Source organism: Balaenoptera acutorostrata, chromosome 4 (genome assembly GCF_949987535.1).
Source record: "Balaenoptera acutorostrata chromosome 4, mBalAcu1.1, whole genome shotgun sequence".
In the NCBI taxonomy this organism is placed as follows: Eukaryota; Metazoa; Chordata; class Mammalia; order Artiodactyla; family Balaenopteridae; genus Balaenoptera; species Balaenoptera acutorostrata.
In genome coordinates, this window is record NC_080067.1 from 144,119,573 (window position 1) to 144,145,197 (window position 25,625).

Sequence of the window (25,625 nt, forward strand, 5' to 3'; positions counted from 1 at the left end):
GATACTCAGTAAATGAATGATGAATTAGTGGAATTGAGTGGATTGATCTTCCATTGGAAGAACATTCTGATCACAGCTTCTTAGAGGGATTGTCATAATCACGTTTGAATTCTGACATCAGTTACCTTCTGCATTCCTTTTGCGGCTGCTGCTTAACCAGGTCAAAACGCTTGTTTGGACCATGTCTCTGGGGTGTCTTATGTCACATGGAGCTATGTTCTTAATTTTAAACCTATGAACTCAGTGATTAAGAGCAGATGTTATACATTCTTATGTAACTGTTGGTGAGAGTTGAGTTGTACTATGGACTCCTAGAGAGCCATGTAGTAGTTGTATTGTGCTACTTATCCTAATTTTAGATCATGTGTATCAGGAGTGATCTAAAAGCAATATTGACATGCACTGCTTCCAGGGAGACAGTTCAGGGCTACTACCAGGACAACACAATGTATCCCCTTTCTCAGGGACCAGACATTGAATACTGTCCTAGTTGTTCCAGATAAATCTGTAGAGAAACCTCTGTTTTAAATGATACTAAAAGACCAAAATAAAGGTAGCCTTGACAAATGGTTGTTTTATGTCATTCCAGTTGAGTTCTAGGTGCTCAGTTTGGTGTGTATAAGAATTTTTATACTGAAGGGCAGTTCTTTATTGAATGACTTCATCTGATGTGAAGTCAGTGTTAATACTTAAAGCACAACTTTTTGAAGCAGTTTGTCGACTATTAAGCCTTTGTAGAGGATCAGTAGTGATACCAAGTAATGTATTCTATTAGTCTTTACCCATTCATAAGCCTACTCATAATTTCTTGTGATTGAGCTTTATTTTGAAGTTTTCCCAAACCTTCAGTCTTGGACAGGGTGTCCCATGTACCGGTTTGATGAACATAATAATCATATGCCTTGATTATGAACTCTAGTACCTTACAATGTGATTTTCGAGGCTTTGCTGTATTTGCCCAAAAGAAAAAAAAAAATCTGTCTTCCTTTGACAATTGTTTCAAAAAATTACTAGTGAAATCTAAGGCTCAGCAAAGCAGACTGTGTATATGTATCAAAGCCTTCCCAGAGAGGGCTGCCAAGTACAGCGTCGTCACAAGCTGGACATCCCAGTGGGTGGAGCTTAGATGAAGTTGTGAGGTAGGGCTTTCAGGGAGTACAACGTGTTTTCTCTTACAAGTGACGATAAAATTATCAAAGTATTCTCAGTACTCTTTGTCAATTTGCTACTTGCGTTTTCATACCTGACTTAATTTTTTTTTTAAGCAAGGCATTTTGGTGGTACTTCTTGCATTATATTGCTTATTGGCAGACAGTATACACTAATATATTAATTCAGCAGATGAACAATTTAGATATTCTTAACTGATTAAAGAATGTGCTGTTTAGTGCAGAATGCTGATCGCCAGATTTTAACTTGATATTCACTCTGCATTTGACATTGTCATGTTACAGATTGTTGGAGAGTTCAAATGCATGTTATTCTCATTTTATTGGTATGTATAATTTAAAATGAAACTTTTTTCTCTTTCAGTGCATTTAAAACGCCACTTTATGTTTCGAAACCACCTCTGTTTAGTTTTTGAAATGCTGTCCTACAACCTCTATGACTTGTTGAGGAACACCAATTTTCGAGGTGTCTCTTTGAACCTAACACGAAAGTTTGCACAGCAGATGTGCACTGCACTGCTTTTCCTTGCGACTCCAGAACTTAGTATCATTCACTGTGACCTAAAACCTGAGAATATCCTTCTGTGTAACCCCAAACGCAGTGCAATCAAGATTGTTGACTTTGGCAGTTCTTGTCAGTTGGGGCAGAGGGTAAGTATATTTCAGGACTTGTGAATTAAATTTAGAATTAGGTTAAAACAGTGTAAGTAGATACTTGAAATGTTATTAATCTGTATACAATTTGGAGGTAGTTACAGGATGGTTATCTTTAAAATGCAGCACTTGAATCACCTTGTGTTGATACCTATTTTGGGAAATACCTTTTAAAATGCAAATAGTAAACTTTGAATTAGAAGGTATTAGTTTTTCAAAGTTTATCTTAAAAAATTATGTGTATGCTAAAAGTCTAAGAGAAAAGAGGGGATGGATATATTAAATATTAGGTGATTTGTTGTAACTGTATCTCCCAAATAGAGGTCCTTAGTATAAATTCGGGGAAATTCCAATAATAGAACATTGACTCCTTGCTGTAAAATATTTCTCTAAATATAGGTCAAGATAAATGTTTTTCCTCAAAAGCTGATGGGTAAAAAAAAAATGCAGGTAATTTTACATTACACACAGTGATACAGTGTAAATTACTAGGTTGATAGACATACTTGTTTTGATAAATAAGTTTAAATCCTTTTTTTGTTTTATAAATTATGACACCGAACTAGTTTTCTTTAGAGTGCTAAAAACAGACATGTCCATAGCAATAAATAGATTTAGGTTTAGCTGATTTTAGGAAAACAAAATTTTCCTACGGCTCTTTCTAGCATTATGAAAGCTACTCTAACAGTGTTTTGCATATAAAATAGAAGTTACAGGATGTTCTCTTCTTGAAAGCAACTAGGGTCACCATTTGATAATACTTTATTCATTTAAAATGTTGTTCCTATTTACTTTAAGTATTGAAACTGCATTTCTTAAAAAAAAAAAAAAGGTAAAAACATAACTAACATGGAGATATTCCTATTTCATATTGGCTTTCCATTTCTTGTTTTTCCAAATTAGTGAAATTTCCTATCCAACTTTATTCCAGCTTTTAAATACAGTAGGTTAATTTAATCATGAAGGTTTATGGTCAGTTAACAAGATTGTCTTTTTGTTATTTTCTGCAAATTATCTTATGGTAGCAATGCTACAATGAAATAATTTTTTAAAATGGAAGGAATAGGAAGCAAAGTTTGCAGTTTCGGATGCCTCTGAAAATCAAAAGATGCTCATAGTTGTTAATAGGGATAAAGTATATTGTAAATGGAAAATATGTGCCCATCTTGAGAGTCATTTGAATAGATTTTAGACTTGTAAAATTTTTTCCTATTTAAACCAAATCATATATGCCGCCCTGATATCAAGCACTACTATCTCTCTCCAGCCAAAGTGAAACAGCTATACCTTTAGCTCAGTGAGTTTTTAACTATGTGAGTGTATCAGAATCCCATGGGAAGTCATTTCCAAAACAGACATACAGTGGCCCTATTCTAGGTCTGCTGGCTCAGTGTTAGAAGGTGGCAGGGCAAGTATGTTTCAGAAAAAGTTTCTCAGGCGGCGATCCTGGCGCACAGGCTTGTAGATAGCCCAACTACTGCTTTAAGCAGCTGGATAGGTAGGTGACAAACTTCCTTTCCTAAGCTGGGAAATAAGTCTCAGTAGTAGGGAGTCTTTGGGGCTTCACGGTGCTGTTGGCATATAAAAACTTGGAAATGTAATACTTCTTCCTGGTCCCTTTCAGTTAGACTTTCTTCACTCTGAGCAGGCCTTAAGGTTGGGCTGACCTGCTTGTGGAGGCATGGGATGGTTCTCAGATTTGGCTGGAGTCATGGAGGTCACAGAAGCTTTCGTGAGAAGCGACTCCATGCTGCTGGCTACCTCGTTTAAGTGTTAAGTTAGGAAGTTTGGGTAGGAGGATTTTGTTTGTTTTTCTCCCTTTTTTAAGTAAAACTATCTTTGCTTTTGTAGTATTTCTAGATATAAATTTTAAATGGCCAGGTGAAGATGAATTGGTCTCTGAAGACATCTCAGATTACTTCATCGAAAATAATCCATTTCAAGATTTCTTTTTCTAAGAAGTCTTAGAATGAGATGGAGGGGGGACAGGGTAGAGAAGTGATTAGTCAGAAACGACTCCCAGTTGAATCTTTACGTGGCAGTGTTTCTAGATTTATCTGTGAGACTGGTACAGTACAGATGTCTGAAATTTCAATTACATTGTGCTGAGTTTGAGTCTTTCTTAATGCTTTGAATTAACCTGAAAAAAGTCTTTCAGGTTAATTTAGATACAATTTAGCTGTTAAATTAATGGTAAACCAAGTACCAGCCATAGCAGGAAAGAATAATTAATAGGGAGATAAATTGTTCTCAATAATATTTTCTTCTAATAAGGCATAATTGTTTTAAGATATATCTTGGTTACCGGTTAGGATTGAACTAAATGAAAGGGCTTGATTTATATATATTTTTTTTTTTTTCTTTTTTTTTGCATTTCACAGTCAGATTTACCACTCCCTTAAAACGTTTAGTTCTTTAACAGTATTCGTAGTCTAATGTTGAAATCAGTAAATCGAACTCTAATAACCCACTTATTTTTTGCTGTTAATATTAGACTTGTGTTCTTAATTCATTGTTGACCACAGTTAAACAAAACTTATTTTGGAATTAATACTATTTTGAAATATATTTCAGATATACCAATATATTCAGAGTCGCTTTTATCGGTCTCCAGAGGTGCTACTGGGAATGCCTTATGACCTTGCTATCGACATGTGGTCCCTTGGGTGTATTTTGGTTGAAATGCACACTGGAGAACCTCTGTTCAGTGGAGCCAATGAGGTATATGATGGATCGCTTTAAAAATTCTGTTTTTGTTTTCAATCTCTGACAGTATAATCTGAAAGTTGTTTTTAGGAAAAGATGTCTATTTACCAACTTTAATCATTCAAGTGTTAGGTCAGTTTTGAACTTATTTTATCCATTTTTAATTTTTTTTCAATTACGTAACGGTGAGTTCAGAATTACGAGATGGGAAGCGAGATCTTTCTATCTGCCAGTGGAGGAGAACAATAAATTAGATTAGAAAATGTTAAGTATTTTGGTGTAAATTTTACAGATTTTAAGTATAAGAACAGAAAAAGATGATAATGAAGAAATGAGGACCACCCTAAAAACAGTGTAAACGTCAGTGTAAATTTTGAGAGTATGATTTGAAATTAAAGTAAATGATGACTAGTAGGGTTGATGAATATTTGATCTGAATAATTCAGGGTAAATTAGGACTACAGAATTTTAGAGCAAGTCCACAGGTGTTCATTCTGTTCTTAGAAGATTTTTGAAGGTCAGAGGCAGTGCCTGGGAGGAGGGAGGGCAAGGGAGAGGGAGGCCAAGCTCCCTTACAGTCAGAGGAATGGGCTTTCGTTGGTTTTAAAACTATTTGCTTGTGGGATCCTGTTGTGTTTTGTTTTTTAAAGAAAAGTTAACCATTGCAGATCGTGATCAGTCCATTCATTTATACGTGAGAAAAGAAAGACTAATGAAATTTCATGACTTGAACTGGGTTATACAACTGTCAATAAATAGGGTCAGAAACGTGTCCCTTCCTCCTTCCTTTTAATTCACTTCACTCTAGCCAGTGAGCTGCTCTTTGGCAGAACTGCCATAAGTGTGTCTTTGGTTTTCTTTTAATAATAAATAATATAAAGGTAATAGTACCTTTTTCATGGGCTTAAACAATATTAGGAGCATCTGAAACTTCAGTGGCTTCCATCTCACTCATGGTGAAAGCCAGAGCCCTTTTGAGTAGCTTGAACATCCCTTACTCCCTCTGTCTCCTGTTCTCCCTCCACCTCTCCCTGCTGTCCTGTCCCCTGTCCCCCACTCCGTCTCCCGGCCCAGCACACACAACTCTCTCTCAGGTCCCTACGAAGCACAGGCCTGTACCAGGGCCCTTGCGTTCATTCTTTCCTCCGTGCCTGGAGTGCTCTTGCTCCTGCCCTCGCGGCCTTCATGTTTTTGCTCTCATGTCACCTTCTCGGGGAAGCCTTTCGTGACACCCTGTTTTAAGTTGCAGTGCCCTTCTCACTCTCCATCCCCTTTTAATTTTCTCCATGGTTCTTAGTGGTCATCTGATATGTATTTGCTTATTATGTATTTGCTTCTTGGTGATCTCTTCCTCTATAACACAAACTTTTGGGCAGGGATTTTTGTCTGTTTTGTTTATTGCTGTGTTCTAGTGGGCATGGTTTCCAGCATATAGTAGACGCTCAGTATTTGAGTGAATTAATCTGCACTTTAAAAAAATACTTTTATTGGGTCCACACTTTTAAGCCTTTGGGTTTTTTTTTCTGTGTGTGTGATTATTTAACTAAAATTCTCCCAAAACTTAAACTTTAAAACTCCCTCCAATCATTTCCTTACTCTCCATTGTATCCATGACCACCTGCCATCCCATGGATATACGTGTTTGCTTAATTGTGTGCCCTCCCCTCTGTGGAGTGTGGGGCTCAAGGAGGGCAGGGACTTTATCTCTTGTGTTCATTATTCTATGCTTACTGCCCCGAGGAGTGCCCAACACACAGGAGATGCTTGATTTATTTATTTCTAATTTATGAATGAATGAATGAATGAATTGATGAGCACAGATAGGATGTCCTACAGTAGAAATTACAGGTTTTTTGTTTTTATTTTTAATACAGGTAGATCAGATGAATAAAATAGTGGAAGTTCTGGGTATTCCACCTGCTCATATTCTTGACCAAGCACCAAAAGCAAGAAAGTTCTTTGAGAAGTTGCCAGATGGCACTTGGAACTTAAAGAAGACCAAAGATGGAAAACGGGTAAAATAGGGAAATAATTTTTTTGAGCCTTTTTTATTTCTTTTACTGAGCTGTCTCTATATAGCGCATTTTGTATTTACTTGAAATCAGTGTTGCTGAAGTCAGTTATTAACAGTAGTTCCATTGATAACTTAGGTATATATTTTCTTCATAAGTTGGTTATAGAGTTTGACCTGAACTATCTGTATGGACCAGTGTTTGCTTAGTGCTCTTTAAGGCTTCGTTTTGAAACTATATATGTCTGCCTTTTGAGGTAGCTGATCAAATCACCATGCCTTGTTTCCACAGTAGAATTAGTAAGTTTGACCTTTGTTTCTCATAGTTTGAGTATATAGTGAAGTCACAGTTAACAATACTGCAGCTGTGAACAGTGGAAGTCATAATTGCAGTAAATGGCTCTTTTTTTTTAAGTTCAGATGAGAGAAAAGGATTTTTGACTTAAGCAGTTTGTGGCAAGAATATGAACTGACTAAATGGTCCTTTGATAGATTTCAGATTCCTAGCTTGGGTAACAGGAGTTTCACATCTCCAAAATCTTTAAAATTTAAGTGAGGTTTTTAACACGTTAGGTACGTTTTAGTAATTTTCTTTTATCTGAGAACTTTTTTCAGATACCTAAACTATGTCAGTTTAATAGAGTAAATGATAACAGTTTTGCATCTTGATTTACATCTTTGTTTTATATATCTGAAAATAATCATGTTTTGTAATCTAGTTTGTTTCTAGTATAAGATGAAAATAATCTGTAAATATGTGATTGTATGTGATACGTATACCAGACACCTTGTGATTGTAGTTTTTGCATTTTCAACACTTAAGAAATTTTATTTTTGGTACACTTTTTAGTTTGCCCTTGCGTTTTAGCGATGCTGCCACCAGGTGTCATTTCCACTGAACTGAAGATGATGCTTACGTGCTGTAATTCACCTTCAGCTATGCAGTCTTAACTTTTAATATCAAATGGTTTTTTTTTAAGAATATTAAAAAAATATATATATATATATATAATTGTATCTTTCACAATTGATTTGTAACTTACTGCATTCTGCCTTATTCTCTGAAGTTGCAGGCGTTTTAATATCCGGCAGCTAAATTATGCCTACTCCCCATAAGGAAGGGATGGAAAATACCAAGCAAGACATCCTGAATCCTTTTGCCTTTGTCCACATAGCTTTATCAGTCATGGCCCCTTTTCCCATTGAACCAAAACACAGCCTAGGAGTCCTGAGCTTCTGCAGCATTCAGGGTTGCTCCTGCCAGTTGATTTTAATTGGCATGGAGGATGTGAAGCCTTCTTTATGTTTTTATCTCTCTGCAATACAGGCTGCCACTTCTTTTTCCAGTTTGAAGGTTTTTTTCCCTTCTGCTGCTGCTGTTTTTTTTCCTTTTTCTAAATGAAACATTCATCTCATTCCATTTCCCTAATCTCTGCCTTATAAAACCACAGTTAAGTCACAGTGAATTGTAACCTATCATTTCTCCAAAATTCAGGTATAATTATTTTAAATTGTTTAGGGAGGACATTTCAGAAAAGAGTAGTTAAATCTTTTCCCTTAAAATTGAAAGTGAGTATCTTGACCTACATTTAATACATATTAATTAACCATAGATTGAGATTTTCTTCAGCTGCAATTAAGCAACTGACTTAAGAAACTTTTATTTTTAAAAGTGTAAAATAATTACTTCTCTTTAAATAGAAATAAATTTTCAGCAACAAAAAAATCAAATCCATAACCAAATGGTTACATTATAATGATGCACTGGGGATTTTAACCCTAAGTATAAACAAGGTGTGCATGCACTATCATTGGGTATATTTGTTTGCTTTATTTCCTTAGTGATGTTATTTTTACTTTTAATTTCTCATTTTATGTTTCAAGGGCCCATTTTAGCTTCCTAGTAATGAAATCCATACCTACTATCTATTTTTTTCCTTTGGTGGGGAAGGGGGATGAAGAATTAAGAGTATAAATGATGCTATTTTGTTGAAGTATAATTTATATACAGTAAGATGAGTATTTTAAGTGTTCTAACTTTTTAGCTTTTAAATACAACAGTATATATCCACTACCTAAAACAAGGCATAGAGTACTTCCACCACCTCTTATATCCGTTTCTGTCATCTCACCCTCAGTTTCTGATTTCTGTCATCATAGGTTAGTTTTGGCTATTCATAGGAAAAATTCATGTAAATGGGATCTGTATAGTATTTATTACTTTGTTTCTTTCACTTAACAGACATTGTTTTTGGAGATTCATCCATATTGTGTCTCAGAAGTTACTCCATTTTATTGCTTCATAGTATTTCATTGAATGGAAATACTGTATTTATATTTACCTGTCAGTGGATGTTTGGGTTGTTTCCAGTTTAGGACTATTATGAATAAGGCTACTGGGAACATTCTTGTATCAACTTTTGTACACTTAAGTTTTCATTTCTCTGGGGTCACTACTTAGAAGTAGAATTGCCAGATCATAGGGTGTATGTGTGTTTACCTTCGTAAGAAAAGAGCAAACAGTTTCCCACAGTTTTATCATTTTGCATCCCCACAAGGTATGAGAGTTCCAGTTGCATGACATCCTCACCATTTGATGTGGTTGGTCTTTTTGATTTTAGCCATTCTAATGGGTATATAGTGGTTTTCATTTGCATTTCCCCATGACTGATGATAGTGACCACCTTTTCATGTGCTCATTAGCCATTCATGTATCTTCTTTTGTGATAGTCTTTCCAGTCTTTTGCCTGTTTGTTATTGGGATGTTTAATTGTTGAGCTGTAGGAGTTCTTTTTTTTAACATGTAATGGATATAAGTCCCTCGTCACATATATGTCAGTATTTATTCTCAGACTGCGGCTCGCCTATTTCTTTTCTTAGTAGTAGTTTTTAATGAGCAGGAAATTTAATCTCTTTTGTTATGAATAGTGTTTTTTGTATTCTAAGAAGTCTTTACCTTCCTCAAGTTTATGAAGATGCTCTCCTTTAAAAGTTTTTTTTAAATTGAAGTGTATGTAGTTGATTTACAATGTTGTATTAGTTTCAGATGTACAGCATAGTAATTCAGTTATACATACCTACATACATTCTTTTTCAGATTCTTTTCCCTTCTAGGTTATTGCAAAATATCTAGTATGTCCTTGTTGGTTATCTGTTTTATATATACTAGTGTGTATATGTTAATCCCAAACTCCTAATTTATCCCTCCCCCATCCCTTTCCCCTTTGGTAACCATAAATTTGTTGTCTATGTCTGTAGGTCTATTTCTGTTTTGAAAGTAAGTTCATTTGCATCTTTCTTTTCTTTTCTTTTTTTTTTTTAGATTCCACATATAAGTGATCTATTTGTCTTTCTTTGTCTGGCTTATTTCACTTAGTATGATAATCTCTAGGTCCATCCATGTTGCTGCAGATGGCATTATTTCATTCTTTTCTATGGCTGAGTAATATTTTGCTATAGAGAGAGAGAGAGAGAGAGAGAGAGAGAGAGAGAGATACACCCCACATCATCTTTATCCACTCACCTGTCGATGGACATTTAGGTTGCTTCCATGTCTTGGCTATTGTATTGGGTTGGCCAAAAAGTTCGGGTTTTTCTGCAAGATGTTACGGAAAAAACCCGAACGAACTTTTTGGCCAACCCAATAAATAGTCCTGCAGTGAACATCGGGGTGTTTGTATCTTTCTGAATTAGTTTTCTCTGGATATATGTCCAGGAGTCAGATTGCAGGATCATATGGTAACTCTATTTTTAGTTTTTAAGGAACCTCCATACTGTTCTCCATAGCGGTTGTACCAAATTACATTCCCACCAACAGTGCAGGAGGGTTCCCTTTTCACCACACCTTCTCCAGCATTTATTATTTATAGACTTCTCCATAATGGACATTCTGACTGGTGTGAGGTGATACCTCATTGTAGTTTTGATTTGCGTTTCTTTAATAATCAGTGATGTTGAGCATCTTTTCATGTGCCTGTTGGCCTTATCTTTCTTTGAGAATCTTTACATCCTTCCTTTGTGTGTGTCTGTGTATATTTGTTTTATCAATAACTGAGAGGAGTGTTCATCTTTAGTGATGATACTGGATTTGTCTTAATCTCCTTCAGTTGCTTTATGTTTTTTGAAGCTCTCTTAATAGGTATACCTATTTAGTATTGTTAGGACTTGGTGATAAATTCAGTCTTTCATTACCATGAAATATTCCTCTTTATCTCTAATAATATTTTTGTCTTTAAGTCTACTTTGTCTAATATTACTCTAGCTATACTGGCTTTTTAATTCTTAACATTTTTATAGTGTTGTTTTTTTACCCTTTTACTGTAAACCTGTTCATACTTTTGTATGTAAAGTATGACTTTTGTATACAAAATGTAGTTGAGTCATCCTTTTTAATCTAGTCAAATAGTATCTTTCTTTCACAATGAATATTTAGCCTATTTAATTATTCAGGGGTTTGGGTTTTAGACTTTTGCCTTATTTGTATTCTATTTGTTTTATCTGTTCTTTGTTCCCTGTTCCTTCTTTACTGCCTTCTTTTGAGTTGAGTACTTTTTGGTATTTTATTTCACCGTTTCTTAATTGACTGTTTAGCTGTTCTTCTGTGTGTAATTTTTAGTGTTGCTTTTACTACATGCATCTTTAACTTACCAGTTGAACTTAACAAAATGTTATATCACTTGATAAACCGTGTGATAACCACGTGCTTTTGTCTAACCCCTTCCGTCTCTTGTTGTCGTATATCACTTAGGCATATGTTATAACCCTCACAACACATTGACTACTTAAATTAAAAATGATTTTTAAAAGAGATTTAAAAACACATAAAAAATAAAATAAAAAGTTCTTTTCGGGAATTCCCTGGTGTTCCCGTGGTTAGGACTTGGAGCTTTCACTGCTGTGGCCCCAAGTTCAGTCCCTGGTTGGGGAACTAAGATCCTGCAAGCCCAAAAGAAAAAAAAAGTTCTTTTCATTTTACCCATAGAATTTTTCATTTCTTTTTGCAGTTCCTGACTTCAGTCTTGTATTATGTTCCTTCAGCTTGAAGAACTTCCTTTAACTTTTTATTTTATAGTGAATAACTTCTGCTGATGAATTCTCTCAGCAGTTGTTTATCTGAAAATAACTTTATTCACCTTCGTTTTGGGGAAGATATTTTCCATGGATATGGAAGTTACAAATTGATATAGAATTTTAGGTTTACGTTTCAGCAAAAGAAAATGAAGTTGTTTAAATATGTTAATGACATTGTTTTCTGTATTACATTGTTTCTGAAGAAAAGTCAGTGGTTTTTCTGAGCATTGTTTTCTTTATGAAATATTTCTCTCTCTTCCCCCTGGCTGATTTTGATGCTTTTTTTTTTATTATTGTACTTTAAGATGTTTTTATTCGATTCTCACAATAAGAAGATGACGATAGTAATAATAGATATTCTTGGTTTCATTTTTACACATCAGAAAACTGAGATTTAAGAGTGTTAAATAAATTCTTTGGCGACCACAGCAAGGAATGGTAGGGCTAGAAAGCAAGCTCAGGTCTTCTCCAGCTGCGCTTAGCACGCTCTCACGCTGAGAAAGAGAAGTTGGGGATATAGCGAAGAAGGAAAATGCCTTTAGCACAGGGATCTTCTGTGGAAGAGAAGAGTAAAGAAGCAAGCAATTTGGGTGACGCACTCAAACATGACATATAAAAGCTGGTATGAATTTTGTAGATCTTTTCGTTCAACCTCTTTTTTTTTTTGCTTTTTTTTTAATGTTTGATTTTTCAGCAGTTTGACTATTAGGTTCTTATGTATAGTTTTCCTTGTATTTATTTCCCATGGAGTTTGCTGAGTTTGTTAGACCTGTGGGTTAATCTCTTTCATCAATTTTTGAAAGTGCTCAGACATCATCCTTTCAAATATTTGTTCTGCTTCACTCTCTCTTCTCCTGCTAATTATTCAATTAAATATATGTTATAGTGCTTACTATTAGAGGTCTCTGTTTGGTTTATTCATTTTGTTTTCTTTTTGTGGGTTAGTTTAGGTAATTTCTTTGCTCTTTCTAGTTCACTGATTGTTTTTCTTCTGTTGAGCCCAGTCTGCTGTTAAAACCATTAAATGGATTCTCTGCATTTTTTTAGTTCTAGTGTTTTCACTTAATTTATCTTTTCTTTAAAAAATAGTTTTAAGTAACACCCCCCCCAATCTATCCACACGTTACCTAGCTTTTGAACTAAATTCTTTTTATCATAGTTATTTTTTTTTAATTTATTTATTTATCTTGGCTGCGTTGGGTCTTTGTTGCTGTGTGCGGGCTTTCTCTGGTCGTGGCGAGTGGGGGCTACTCTTTGTCGTGATGCGCGGGTTTCTCATTGTGGTGGCTTCTCTTGTTGCGGAGCATGGACTCTAGGCGCGCGGGCTTCAGTAGCTGTGGCACATGGGCTCAGTAGTTGTGGCTTGTGGACTCTAGAGCGCAGGCTCAGTAGTTGTGGCGCACGGGCCTAGTTGCTCCGCGGCATGTGGGATCTTCCTGGACCAGTGCTCAAACCCGTGTCCCCTGCATTGGCAGGCAGATTCTTAACCACTGCTCCACCAGGGAAACCCCACAGTTATTTAAAAATACCTGTCTGTCAATTTCAACATTTGGGTCATTTATATATGTGGGTTTTCTACTATTTTTTTCACTTGATCATGGACCCTTTTTGTTTGTTTGTTTCATGTGTCTGTAATTTTTTATATGTATGTTGGACTTGCTGTATTTAAGAACAGTTGAGATGGAAGTAAATCTTATTTCCCTTTAGAAAGAGGCATGCCACTTACTGTGTCAGGCTACTAGTGTGATGAGACTGAGTCAATTTCATTTGTAGTTTAGCTGAATCTGGGCTTTGTTTGTTTTGTTTGTTTGCTTGACTTAGATTCTGTTCTCCACTGTCTTCTTAGGTTTTAAACGGTGTTTGGAAACTGGAGAGATCTTTTATGCATTGTTGCCCAGCCAGCAACCTGCTGCTAACTCTTGGTGCCTCGGGGTGACCTGTGTCCATACTGCTGCTCTGGCCCCAGCTCTGCGGCGCCCTGGGGGACCCTCCCTGGGTCGTCTGCCTGTCCCATCCTTTGGCCCAGCCACACGTGGCTGTTAGAAGTTGGTTGGGAGTTGGGCTGGACTCTTCTTAGTCACATCTGTGGCATTTGCTCCTTCTCCCACCATATGTCTCTTCTTTCCTAGGAAAGACTGTTAATTTTCTAGAATTTAGTTAATCTGGTTTCTTTAGTCCTCAGCTCTCTGATAGGTTTTTAAAAAGCAGTGATTTTGTTGTTTGCCTGCCTGGCTTGTTCTTGATTTTAGAGTAAGAGCGATGGTCTCTTGCAAATTTCTACATTGTACCTAGAAGCAACAATCCAGTGATACTATTCTGAATAAATTCAGTATCCATAGGGATTTTAAAGGTTATACTGTTATCTGTTAAAAGGAGTTCCCAGAAAATCTCAGCACATGTTAAGGCAATTTATTATTAAACATATTTTCTATCAATAAAATGAGGCATAAATAATTTACTTTTGATTTTTTTATCTGCATATGAGCAGGTAGGGTTAGACCCATGATTCTTTATTAGGAGTGACCTTTAAAGCTTTTATGAGCCACTGTTACTGAGTAAGTGCCCCTGAGTTCACAGGTGTACTGGGCAGAAAAGAGGTTCACAATCACTGGTTGGCACACTTCCTTTGTGAAGGACCCCATAGTAAAGGTTTTGGCTTTGTGGCCTTCTGTTGCGTATTCTTACTTGGTTTTGTTTGTTTTTACAATCTTTAAAAATACAAAAACCATTCACAGTGGAGGCTATATAAAAAGAGGCTCTGAGCCAGGCCATAGTTTGTTGATCTCTGGGCTAGATGATCTTTATAGTCATTTCTGGTCTCAAAATTGAATTTCTCCTAACTACAGTGTGTTCGGAATAGTACTTGTGAAAATATAGAGGATCTAACTATAAAGCATATTTTTAATAAAGGCCTCAATATTATCATACATGTAAGCATATGTGACATTATGTAGGCTTTTACGTATTCCATCAGATTTAGAGAAAGCCTTTTTATCTTTTTTCTCTTTAGGAGTATAAACCACCAGGAACCCGCAAACTTCATAATATTCTCGGAGTAGAAACAGGAGGACCTGGTGGGCGTCGTGCTGGGGAATCGGGTCATACGGTAGCTGACTACTTGAAGTTCAAAGACCTCATTTTAAGGATGCTTGATTATGACCCCAAAACTCGGATTCAGCCTTACTATGCCCTGCAGCACAGCTTTTTCAAGAAAACAGCTGACGAAGGTACAAACACAAGTAACAGTGTGTCCACGAGCCCTGCCATGGAGCAGTCGCAGTCTTCGGGCACCGCCTCCAGTACGTCTTCAAGCTCAGGTCTGTTCTTCTGATATTCTATTAGGCTTTGAAGTGTTTCCTCTTTTCTTTACAAAGTAGGGGTTATTTTAAAGTTTTTTAAAGTTTGTTAATGGGTGGGAGGAATTATTTTTCCCGAATCTGTTCTTTGTGGCTAGTAAAAAAATTCACCTCCCCCAAAGCTCTAATACTTAATTATGCATATAATAAATTCTGCTTGGAAACAATACTCTTTATTAGCCAAATTTTAAAATTGTTTTTGAAATGGAAATACTTGGTTCACATGCTTGAGTTTTCCCCTGACTTAACCAAACTTGGTCATATTTTAGTTCAGTGGTTGATGTGAAAGGACATAGAGAATTGGAAGCCTTCCTGGTATACTTTCAGGTTAATACAGATGTTTTTTGGTGACTCACTTCCCATTATAGTTTTAGGATATATACTTGAACAAAATTAGCTTTACACTCACAAGGTGTACCGTGTTGTGATACTTCAGGTGGATCATCGGGGACGAGCAACAGTGGGAGAGCCAGGTCGGACCCAACGCACCAGCATCGGCACAGCGGCGGGCACTTCACGGCCGCCGTCCAGGCCATGGACTGTGAGACACACAGCCCCCAGGTGAGCGGTCACACAGCCCTTCGTTCACGCCCTCCACTGTGCCCGGGGGTACCAGTGTTGGATGCCAAGTGTTTTTAGAATGATAACGTCATTTACTCTAAAAGGTTCATAGCTTCCTTGGTTGTAAGGAATTCTAACTTACACATCCTTGCAACTTTTTCCCTCCGCGTTTAGAAATAGCTGCTGTTTATTGAGTGCATACCAGCTGTTGCTCCAGGTGTTTGTTTATCTCGTTTACTCTGGCAGCATTTTGAGCCTTGCCCTGTTTGGATTTTCATTTTACTTTGGGAACTGTGACTTCAAGGTTTAGGGAACTTTCCGAGGTGCGTGATCTTAATTACTGCACTCCACTGCCTCTCGTGATCTGCTATCACTGATAGTCCTAGATTCTGAATCAGTTTGTGTTTGATTTTCACCTCCATTTTTTGTTTTGAAGGTTTTTTGTTAAAGAGAATCTAATTAAGTAAGTTTTTTAAAGGGGTGAAGCAGATGATGGTAGTCAAAATATTTATTAAACACTCTTTGTGAAATAATAAGTTAATTCATACTGAGTACTGCGTTATGATGTTTATAATGAGAGGCAAGTATATTATCTAATGAGAAATAAAATGGAAGTTGATGAGTATCACTGCCCATTCTTGGGACTGGGGCAGCTGAGTGCTGGTGGAGAAAGGCACACCTGTAGATGCATTGTTACCCCTGTTAATTCATAGTCACCAGCATCTACTTCGGCAAGCTTACATGTTTCTCAGGTCATCTCATCGTGCTCCCATTCTCTTTAATAATTGCTTCAGACTCTTCTACTCTTGCTGGAAACCTTTGCCTCCCCTTCTCTGTTCTCCCTCACTCCTCACTGTGTAAGGGACAGTCCTCAGAAAGGAACGCCTCGCTGCGTGTCACCAGCCACCTCGCCCAGCCTCCATGTGTGCCCGTCCCCTTTCTCCCGCCCCTTGTCAGCAGGGGCAGCAGCTCCTGCCTGGGGCCAGCCGCCTCGGGCCCTGCCCCTCTCCTCCCCCCCGCACAGGACTTCAGCCTGCTCAGCCGCTGGTCCCTGTGTCCTCTGCTCGCCTCCTCCCCGTCAGCACCTGATCATCCCCAGCTCTCTCCCATCCGAAGCAAAACCTTTCCCTGGCCCTTGTCTTCCTCGCCCCACATTTCTGCTACTATTACTTCACCCTTTAAGAAGTCTTCAGCTGCTCCAGTTGGGCTACTTCCCAACTCAGGAAACTGTTCCTGTGGAGTCACAGTGGTCATTACTGAGGAGCCCGGCGGACACTCAGTCGCTTGTCTCTCTCTGGCCCTCACTCACATTGACACAGCCCTGGCTTCTCCATGCTCTTCGTAGCACTCTCCTCTGCCTTCCCGGACAGGATGGCCCTCATCCCGGCCCACCCCCTTCCTTCACTGCCTCCTTTTCGGATTCTCTTCTCCCCCTTGGCCACGTAACGTGGGTGGTCTGTGCCCTGTCTCTCACCTTAAACACTTCCTGGTGACCTCACCTGCTCTTACCAATGACTGCAGCTACCATCTCGATGTCGGTCACTTTACGTCTTTATTTCTGATCTAGACTTCACTCCTGAGCCCCACGCCTTTATTTCTAATCATTTACTATCAATACCGCTTTGGAAGTCCCTACAGCACAAACCTACAGATGCATCCTATAAACCGATGTCACCATTTTCTCCTCCACCACAGCTCATCTGCTTTTATCTGTATCAATACAAATGGCCCTGAATTTATCCATTTGCTCAGGTCGTACACCTGGCACCTGGGGAGTTCATCCTTGACTCCTCTCTCCCTCACCCCCCACCTTGAATCCAATGGTAAATAGTATGGATTCTGAATATCCTGCATATGTGTCTGTTCTCTCTACTTCACCCCCTTGGTACAATCATCTCTAGCTTATCTTACTGTAAAGATTATTCCAGCTGGACTTCCAGCGTCCAGTTTCATTCACCAGTCCACCTCTGTTCTCTTCTCTGCAGCCAAGCGAATGTTCAGTAGAGCAGTCTGATCCAGCCCTTTCCCCTGCTTTCAGCCAGTTTCTGGCTTTCTCTTGTACTTAAAAAAAATTGAGACTTCTTACAAAGGATTCAGTGATTTCTGTGATCTGGCCCCTACCCAGGCATCCTTCCTCCTCTTCATTCATTCTGGTCTTCCTGGAATTTTTTTTTTTTTTTTTTCCATTTTTCAGACTATATACCACGTTCCCTTTCACATTTCTCACATTGACCGTGCTCAGCCTGGAATAAGCTTTTCCTCCGTCTTTGCTTTGGTAACTACTATATATCCTTCAGGTCTTAAGTATCACTGCCAGAGGCTTTCCCTAATTCTTTAGAACGACCTTCCTTCCTTCCTTCCTTCTTCCGTCCCTTTCTCCTAGTTTCTAAATTAATGTTATTAGTTTTATGTAGTCTTTCTGAGATGTTTTATACATATGCAAGCAAATACAAATGTATATCCTTCACCTAACCTTTGTACACAAATGGTAGCATACCGTGCACACTGTTTCACATCTTGTTTTTTTATTTTAACATGTTTTACATATGTTTTTAAATATATATTATGGAGCTCTTTCTGTATCATTATATAGGGAGCTTTTTCATTCTTTTTGTTTTGTTTTTAACAGTCACACAGTATTCCATTGTTTTAGATATTCCAAGTCATTGCAGTAGTTCCCTATTAATGGACATTTAGCTTATTTCCAATCTTTTTTACTACTGCAAATAATGCTGTAGTAAGTAACCCTATATATAAATCATCCACACACATGCAGTTTATATGTGGTATGAATTCCTGGATGTGAAATTGCTGGGTCAAAGAGTAATGTGGTTTGTCATTTTGATAGCTGTTGCCAAATTGCTCTCCATATAGTTTTACCAGTTTAGCCTCCCACTAACAGAGTTTGGAGAAGCAGTCAGTGTGATCACCTTTGGATCAGTCTGAACTGAAAAACCTGGTATTGGACAGAGTATAGTTACATTTCGCTTATTCTTTCTTTCCATGAATTTAAGTAGCTTCATAGTTTAAGAACCATTAGTATTTTCTGAGAACTTTCTGCCTATTTTTCTACTGGATTATTTTCAATAGTATTTCTTGAATTTTGATTCTGAGACCACCTTTGTTGAGTGGTCTTAATGATCTGTGCTAGCCACTGGTGATAAAGACACAGGCTTTGCCTTCCTAGAGCTTACCGTGACACAGAAAATAAGTAAAACAAATCAAATGAATAGAAATTGCAAGTACTATTAACTGTTAAAAAGAAAATAAGACAAGATAATGTAATAGAGAATAGTGATTTGTTGGGTAGGATGTATTAATTCAGATAGGCCGAACTGATAACAGGTAGACCCCCCCAAAATATGGTAGCTTAAAGAATGTGCAGTTTCTTTTTTATGTAGTAGTCCAGAGTGGGTATTCAGGTTAGTGGTGTGGCTCTCTTCCACATCCTGGGTTCCTACCATCTTATGACTGCCCCATCCCCAAGGGCCTAGTTGTCTGCTGCATCTGGCAGGCAGAAGGACTTGGGATGTATTTTGTGGGCCAGATCTGGCTGTAACATAGGAACCTTCATTCATGTTCCATTGACTGAAACAGTCGTATGGCCGTGTCTGTACAGGGGAGGCCGGGGAGTAAGCGGGGTGCAGCCTTTGCTCAGGAAGAAGAGTATGTTTTTTGAGGACAGTTCGGAACCTCTGCCACAGAAATTGGGGGAGCATTAGCCAGAGTGGTGAGGGAAGACTCTGGAACTGAAATGATGAGAAAGAAGCATCCAAGCAGAAATTAGAAATCAGAGCATTCTAGGCAGAAGGGAACAGTAAGTACAAACACCCTGAGGCTTTTGAAAGATGTTGACTAGGTAGAGGAATAGAAGGAAGATCCTGTGTAGTAGGAACTTAGGCAGCAAGAGGAAAGATGGCTAGAGGAGAAGGTTGGAGAAATGAGCATTGGCCAGATTGTTTATGGATTTTGGATTATTTTGTTTATCCATTCATCCATCAATGGACACTTAGGTTGTTTCCGTATTTTGGCTATTGTAAATAATGCTGAAGTGAATGAACATGGGGGTACATATATCTTTTCAGGATAGTGTTGTTGTTTTCTTCATATAAATACCCAGAAGTGGAACTGCAGGATCATATGGTAGTTCTGTTTTTAATTTTTTGAAGAACCTCCTCCATACTGTTTTCCATAGTGGCTGCACTAATTTATATTCCCACCAAGCAGTGCATGAGGAGGGTTCCCTTTTTTCCACATCCTCACCAACACTTGCTATTTGTTGTCTTTTTGATAATAGCCATTCTCACGGGTGTGAAGTGATATCTCGTTGTGGTTTTGATTTGAATTTCCCTGATGGTTCATGATGTTGAGCTTCTTTTCCTGTACCTATTGGCCATCTGTATGTCTTCTTTGGAAACAAGTCTAGCCAGATCTTCTGCCCATTTTTCAATCAGATTGTTTGGATTTTTGCTGTTGAGTTTTATCAGTTCTTTATATATTTTGGATATTAGCCTGTTACCAGATAATATGATTGACAAATATTTTCTCCCATTCAGTAAGTTGCCTTTTCATTTTGTTGATGGTTTCCTTTACTGGGCAGTAGCTTTTTAGTATGATGTCATCCCATTTATTTATTTTTGCTTTTGTTGCTTTTGCTGTGGTGTCAGCTTCAAAAAATCATCACCAAGACCTATGTCAAGGAGCTTATTACTGCCTGTGTTTTCTTCTAGGAGTTTTATGGTTTCAGGTCTTACATTCAAGTCTTTAATCCATTTTGAGTTAATTTTTGTGTTTGGTGTAAGATAGTGTGGTTGAGTTTCATTCTTTGGTATGTGGCTATCTAGTTTTCCCAACACCATTTATTGAAGAGACTGTCCTTTCTCCATTGTATATTCTTGGTTCCTTTGTCATAAATTAATTGACCATATACGCGTAGATTTATTTCTGGGCTCTCTCTTCCGTTCCATTGATCTATGTGCCTGTTTTTATGTCAGTACTATACTGTTTTAATTGCTATAGCTTTGTAGTATAGTTAGATATCAGGGAGCATGATGCCTCCATCTTTGTTCTTCTGTCTCAAGATTGCTTTGGCTATTTGGGTTTCTTTGTGGATTACAAATTTTAGGATTATTCTATTTTTTTTTTTTTTTTTTTGAAAAATGACATTGGAATTTTGTGGGGGATTGCATTGAATCTGTAGATTGCTTTGGGTAGTTTGGACATTTTAACAACGTTGATTCTTACACTCTTCCAGTCTGTGAGCATGGACTGTCTTTCCATTTATTTGTGTCTTCTTCTTCCAGACGTTCTTCTTCTACAGGTCTTTTACCTCCTTGGTTAAAGTTATTTCTTGATATTTTATTCTTTTTGATACAGTTGTATATGGGACTGTTTTCTTTTTCTGTTTCATTATTAGTGTATAGAAATGCAGTCGATTTTTGTATATTGATTTTATATCCTGCAACCTTATTGAATTCATTTATTAGTTCTGACAGTTTTTCTAACGGAGTCTTTAGGGTTTTCCATATATAATGTTACATCATCTGCAGGTAGTGACCATTTTACTTCTTTATTTCCAATGTGGATGACTTTTCTTTTTCTTGCCTAATTTGGATTTGTGTTTTAAAAAGACTGTTCTTGCTACTGTTTGGAGAATGGTTTGGAAAAAGGCAAAGATGGAAGATGGGAGTTGATTTAGGAGGCTGTTGTATTAGTCTAGGCAAGAGATGATAGTGACCTAGGATAGAGTAGTCGTGGTGGAGATGGAGAAAAGAGGCCAGATTTGGGTTCTATTTTGGAGGTAGCTTTAGTAGTACTTGCTGATTGTTTGGATGGAGGAATGGTTGAGCAGCTAGATGGGTACTAGTGGTTCTGTTAAAACAGGAAAGATTGGAGAGAGGAGGAGCTTTAGGGGGGAAGTAAAGAATGCCTTTTGACCTGTCAGAAATATTTACTATCTGGCCCTTTCCAGAAGAAGTTTGCTGACCCCTGGCATAAACAGTGCTCCCAAGGAAAGAAAGTGGCGAGTAAAATATATGAGTATGGGTGTAACTTGCTAAAAATTGAAGCTTTGATAATAAAATATTTTTCACTCTTGAACACATTTGGAAGTTTGTGTTATAGAGCTGTCTGCAGTTCTAATAAATGGTTTTAAAATCTGTTCTTACAGGTGCGTCAGCAATTTCCTGCTCCCATTGGTTGGTCAGGCACTGAAGCTCCTACACAAGTCACTGTTGAAACTCATCCCGTTCAAGAAACAACCTTTCATGTAGCCCCTCAACAGAATGCATTGCATCATCACCATGGAAACAGTTCCCATCACCATCACCACCACCACCATCACCACCACCACCATGGACAACAAGCCTTGGGCAACCGGACCAGGCCAAGGGTCTACAGTTCTCCAACAAATAGCTCCTCTACCCAGGATTCTATGGAGGTTGGCCATAGTCACCACTCCATGACATCCCTGTCTTCCTCAACTACTTCTTCCTCTACATCTTCCTCCTCTACTGGTAATCAAGGCAATCAGGCCTACCAGAATCGCCCAGTGGCTGCTAATACCTTGGACTTTGGACAGAATGGAGCTATGGACGTTAATTTAACCGTCTACTCCAATCCCCGCCAAGAGACTGGCATAGCTGGACATCCAACATACCAATTTTCTGCTAATACAGGTCCTGCACATTACATGACTGAAGGACATCTGACAATGAGGCAAGGGGCTGATAGAGAAGAGTCCCCCATGACAGGAGTTTGTGTGCAACAGAGTCCTGTAGCTAGCTCGTGACTAAATTGAAACTTGAGTTTGTTTCTTGTGTGTTTTTATAGAAGTGGTGTTTTTTTTCCAAAAAAACAAAGTGCAAAGCTGCTTGAATCAGAAGGAGATTAACACACTGAACCGCTACAAGAGGGCAAAGCTGACTTTTTTTTTTTTTTTAACTTGAAAAGATTGCAAAGGGACAATGAAGTTTTTAAAAGAGCCATGTCCAAACCCATCTTCGCGGATAGCTCAGAGGTGTCCTCTTTCTGCCTCCCCCATTTTAACTCGCCACATCCCAGTCATAGTGGGGTTTTTGTCTTTCTATTCCATAGAAGTTGTTGTTCAGATGTTGGTCTTAATCATTTGCCAACTAATTTTAAAATAAAAGGCACTGCACATAATTTGCATAAAGGGCCCCATGAGGGTGTTTTTCCTTCCTTTTTTGTCTTTCCTTTTTTCCTTCCCGTTTTTGTTTTGTTTTCATTTTGTTTAGGGTGGGGGGTGGGAAATTTGGGTTTTTAAGTCCTCTAAACACACTTGGGCACGGAAATGCAGTACTGTAAGGAAGAGGGACCTCCAGCTCACACAAACATCACCTTCAGCTGTATGGAAGGGACGGTTGTATTGGAGTTTGTAAGGCGCAGTAAGCATGCTAAGTGGCGGGATCAGAACTCTCCTGTCTGAACCTACTGAGGAGCAAAGCAGCAATTGCCTGGGATCCTGTGGGTCTCCTGTTGTCGAGGCCACAGTGAGATAGTAACGGAACGTGACTGGTCTCCTAACCAAGGTGCACTGAGAAGCAATCAACGGGTCAGTTGTGGCCAGTCCTGGGGAGGTCTGAGTGGTGGTCTTTGGGATAACCTTTGGCCTTATGGATTTGGACTCGAAATTAGAAGAGCCTACCATTTCAGATGCAATCACTTTTGGACATGCTTTTGCAGACAGTCCTTAATGCTGAAAACACAGAGAATGGGTAATTCAAGAGGCCTTTCTTTTCAAATAGACTTTTGTGACCCACTAATTGTAAGGTATTGCAAGGTCACTTTGCGTGTGTCATAAAGTTGACTTCCTTATTGGTTGAAGGTCACAGAAGTAGTGGTTTGCTTTGATGGAAATAGCTACAGCTGTGTCCCTTCCTGCTTTTTACTTTTTCTTTTGCTTTTTCTCGGCACGTGGTATCTCCACCATTTCTTCTGCACAAAGATGTCTTCTGTTCATCCTGAACATTTTTAAAAAAATGCAGAATTTTATGTGACTGCTTTTTTGCCTCACAATTATGCTGTGAATTTTACAAAAATTTATTTTCTTTTTTGATAATTTATTGTACCAAAGCTGTTTTTATAGCACATAGATGTCTGTAACCAATAATGTAGCAGTTCTGCACTTTGACACAAGGTGTAACTAGACCATTTTTAAATGTCAGTTGAAAATTATGGCTGTACTATTGCTTAAACAAAACTGGAACTGTTGTTGAATCCATAGCCAATACATTTACAGCAATCTGTGTACTGAACATAATAGATTGACATCTAACTCAAGATTACAACAGCTGTTACATCCTAAATGTGTTCAGGCTTCTGAAGGTAAAGGGACACTGGATCCAGAAGCTGTGGAACCAGCAGTTGATTCTTGTATTCCTGATTAACCTACTTGTAAACTTGAAAGCAAGACCTTGGTTGCACCAACAGGTCCAAAATATGATCACGAGTAAAGCAAAACTTCCATGCATGACCTGAAAGGAACAGGCTGGTGTGTAACAGGTGCCTAGTTTTGAGATTATGCTGCCTTAATGTAACACAGTCTGGCAGTTGCTAAATTTGTGTTCCCATTTTAAATTGACCAATTTTATGGTGTTAAGCTTTTGAGCGGTTGAGTTGGGAGAATGAAGATTAAGGAATTTACCTGTCCGGGATCAAAGAAGCCTAGTAAAGAAGCAGTAATCTACCTCTGCCGATAACCCTGTTCAGAACAACTCAGCAGAAACACCACATTATTTTTTATTGGTCAATTCCATGTGGCTGACTAGGTCAATTTTTTCTGAACAAAAGCAGGTTTTTATACGTAAACAGTGACAAAAGAAAAAAGGCTTAAAACTATGTGAATGTGAATGGAAACTTGGGAATATCCGTTTTTATAAACCACAAAAATTTTTTTTGTCGTTAATCAGGAAATCCATATTTATTTTGTAATTAAATGTCAAGCCTGTGGATGGATTTTTGAACTCGGTAGTTCATAAAGTTTACAGTGAATAAAAGGACATCATCTTGAGTCTAGCAATATCAAAAGGAATTCAGTAGTTACTGCTGTTTAGGAATATAAGGTGAAGATACATGGGTCAGGTCATTTTTTTCTGTGCTGGTTGCCACATCTTAGCAAGCACCAAAAAACGAAAGCAGTTTTTAAGCCGCTCTTTACATAAAGGAAGTCATGAAATCCAATGCTTCTGCATCGTGTGTTACGTTACAGTCCAGTTTTGTGTGCTTTACTACACGGTTTGGTTACAGGACTTCTGTGCATTGTAAACATAAACAGCATGGAAAAGGTTAAATACCTGTGTGCAGATTGTAAGATCTGGTCCGGACTTGCTGTGTATATTGTAACGTTAAATGAAAAAGAACCCCCCCCTTTGTATTATAGTCATGCGGTCTTATGTATGATAAACAGTTGAATAATTTGTCCTCAGACTCTTTACTATGCTTTTTAAAAATTAATTTAAGAAAAATGTAAACATAGTCGAAATCTTCCTATGCAATTAACCTGGTCCAGGTAATGGTCTGGTAGGTATACTGACTATAAGTTTAGTCAAATGTGTGGAAAGGAGAACAGTAGTTACATCAACGTAGGCTTCAGAAATCTTGGAAAGTAAACATTGGAGGTTTAACAGACCATTTTGATTTTTTAAAATTGTTTCTTTACTTGATACTCAGTTTCTCTTTGATTCAAAGTGCTCATAGCCCGTCATGTTTAGGATGGATGTGAGAGTTACATGATTTTCTCTAGGATTTGACCTGCTTGGAAGCAAGAGGAAATACAAATAGTATTGTTCCTCTTTCCCCAGATCCTTGATGGGGGCCTATCAGGGACTTTATACAAGGAAGTCTAGAATTCCTGCCACACTGAATTAATCCTAACCTAAAGTCTCCTCTTTTTTATAAGTTAGCCTGCGTAAGTATACATTAAGGTGGCTTTCAGAAAGCAAAAAACTTACTGTAAATTTAAATGTGATTTTGTAAAGTTCAGATTGTTTACATAAAATGCACTTAACCACATGTATGAAAGGAAGTTCCTTTAGTGTTTTTCTTAGGGTAATGAGCATTTGATAGGTAAGTGGCACA

The 25,625-nt window shown here is 37.9% G+C and overlaps 1 protein-coding gene across 5 annotated transcripts in view; it reads left to right on the top strand.

Moving 5' to 3' along the window:
• DYRK1A (dual specificity tyrosine phosphorylation regulated kinase 1A) overlaps positions 1-24,974 on the top strand; it is a 144,701-nt gene extending 119,727 nt beyond the window's left edge. For all 5 annotated transcript variants that reach the window (XM_057545388.1, XM_057545387.1, XM_057545386.1 and 2 more), the window contains 6 exons: positions 1,534-1,820; positions 4,398-4,544; positions 6,404-6,544; positions 14,621-14,927; positions 15,403-15,527; positions 21,697-24,974. In XM_057545388.1, coding sequence (XP_057401371.1) covers positions 1,534-1,820; positions 4,398-4,544; positions 6,404-6,544; positions 14,621-14,927; positions 15,403-15,527; positions 21,697-22,317 — 1,628 coding nt within the window. In that variant the 3' untranslated portion in view covers positions 22,318-24,974. The remainder of the gene's footprint in view (positions 1-1,533; positions 1,821-4,397; positions 4,545-6,403; positions 6,545-14,620; positions 14,928-15,402; positions 15,528-21,696) is intronic.
• The last annotated feature ends 651 nt before the right edge of the window (positions 24,975-25,625 follow it).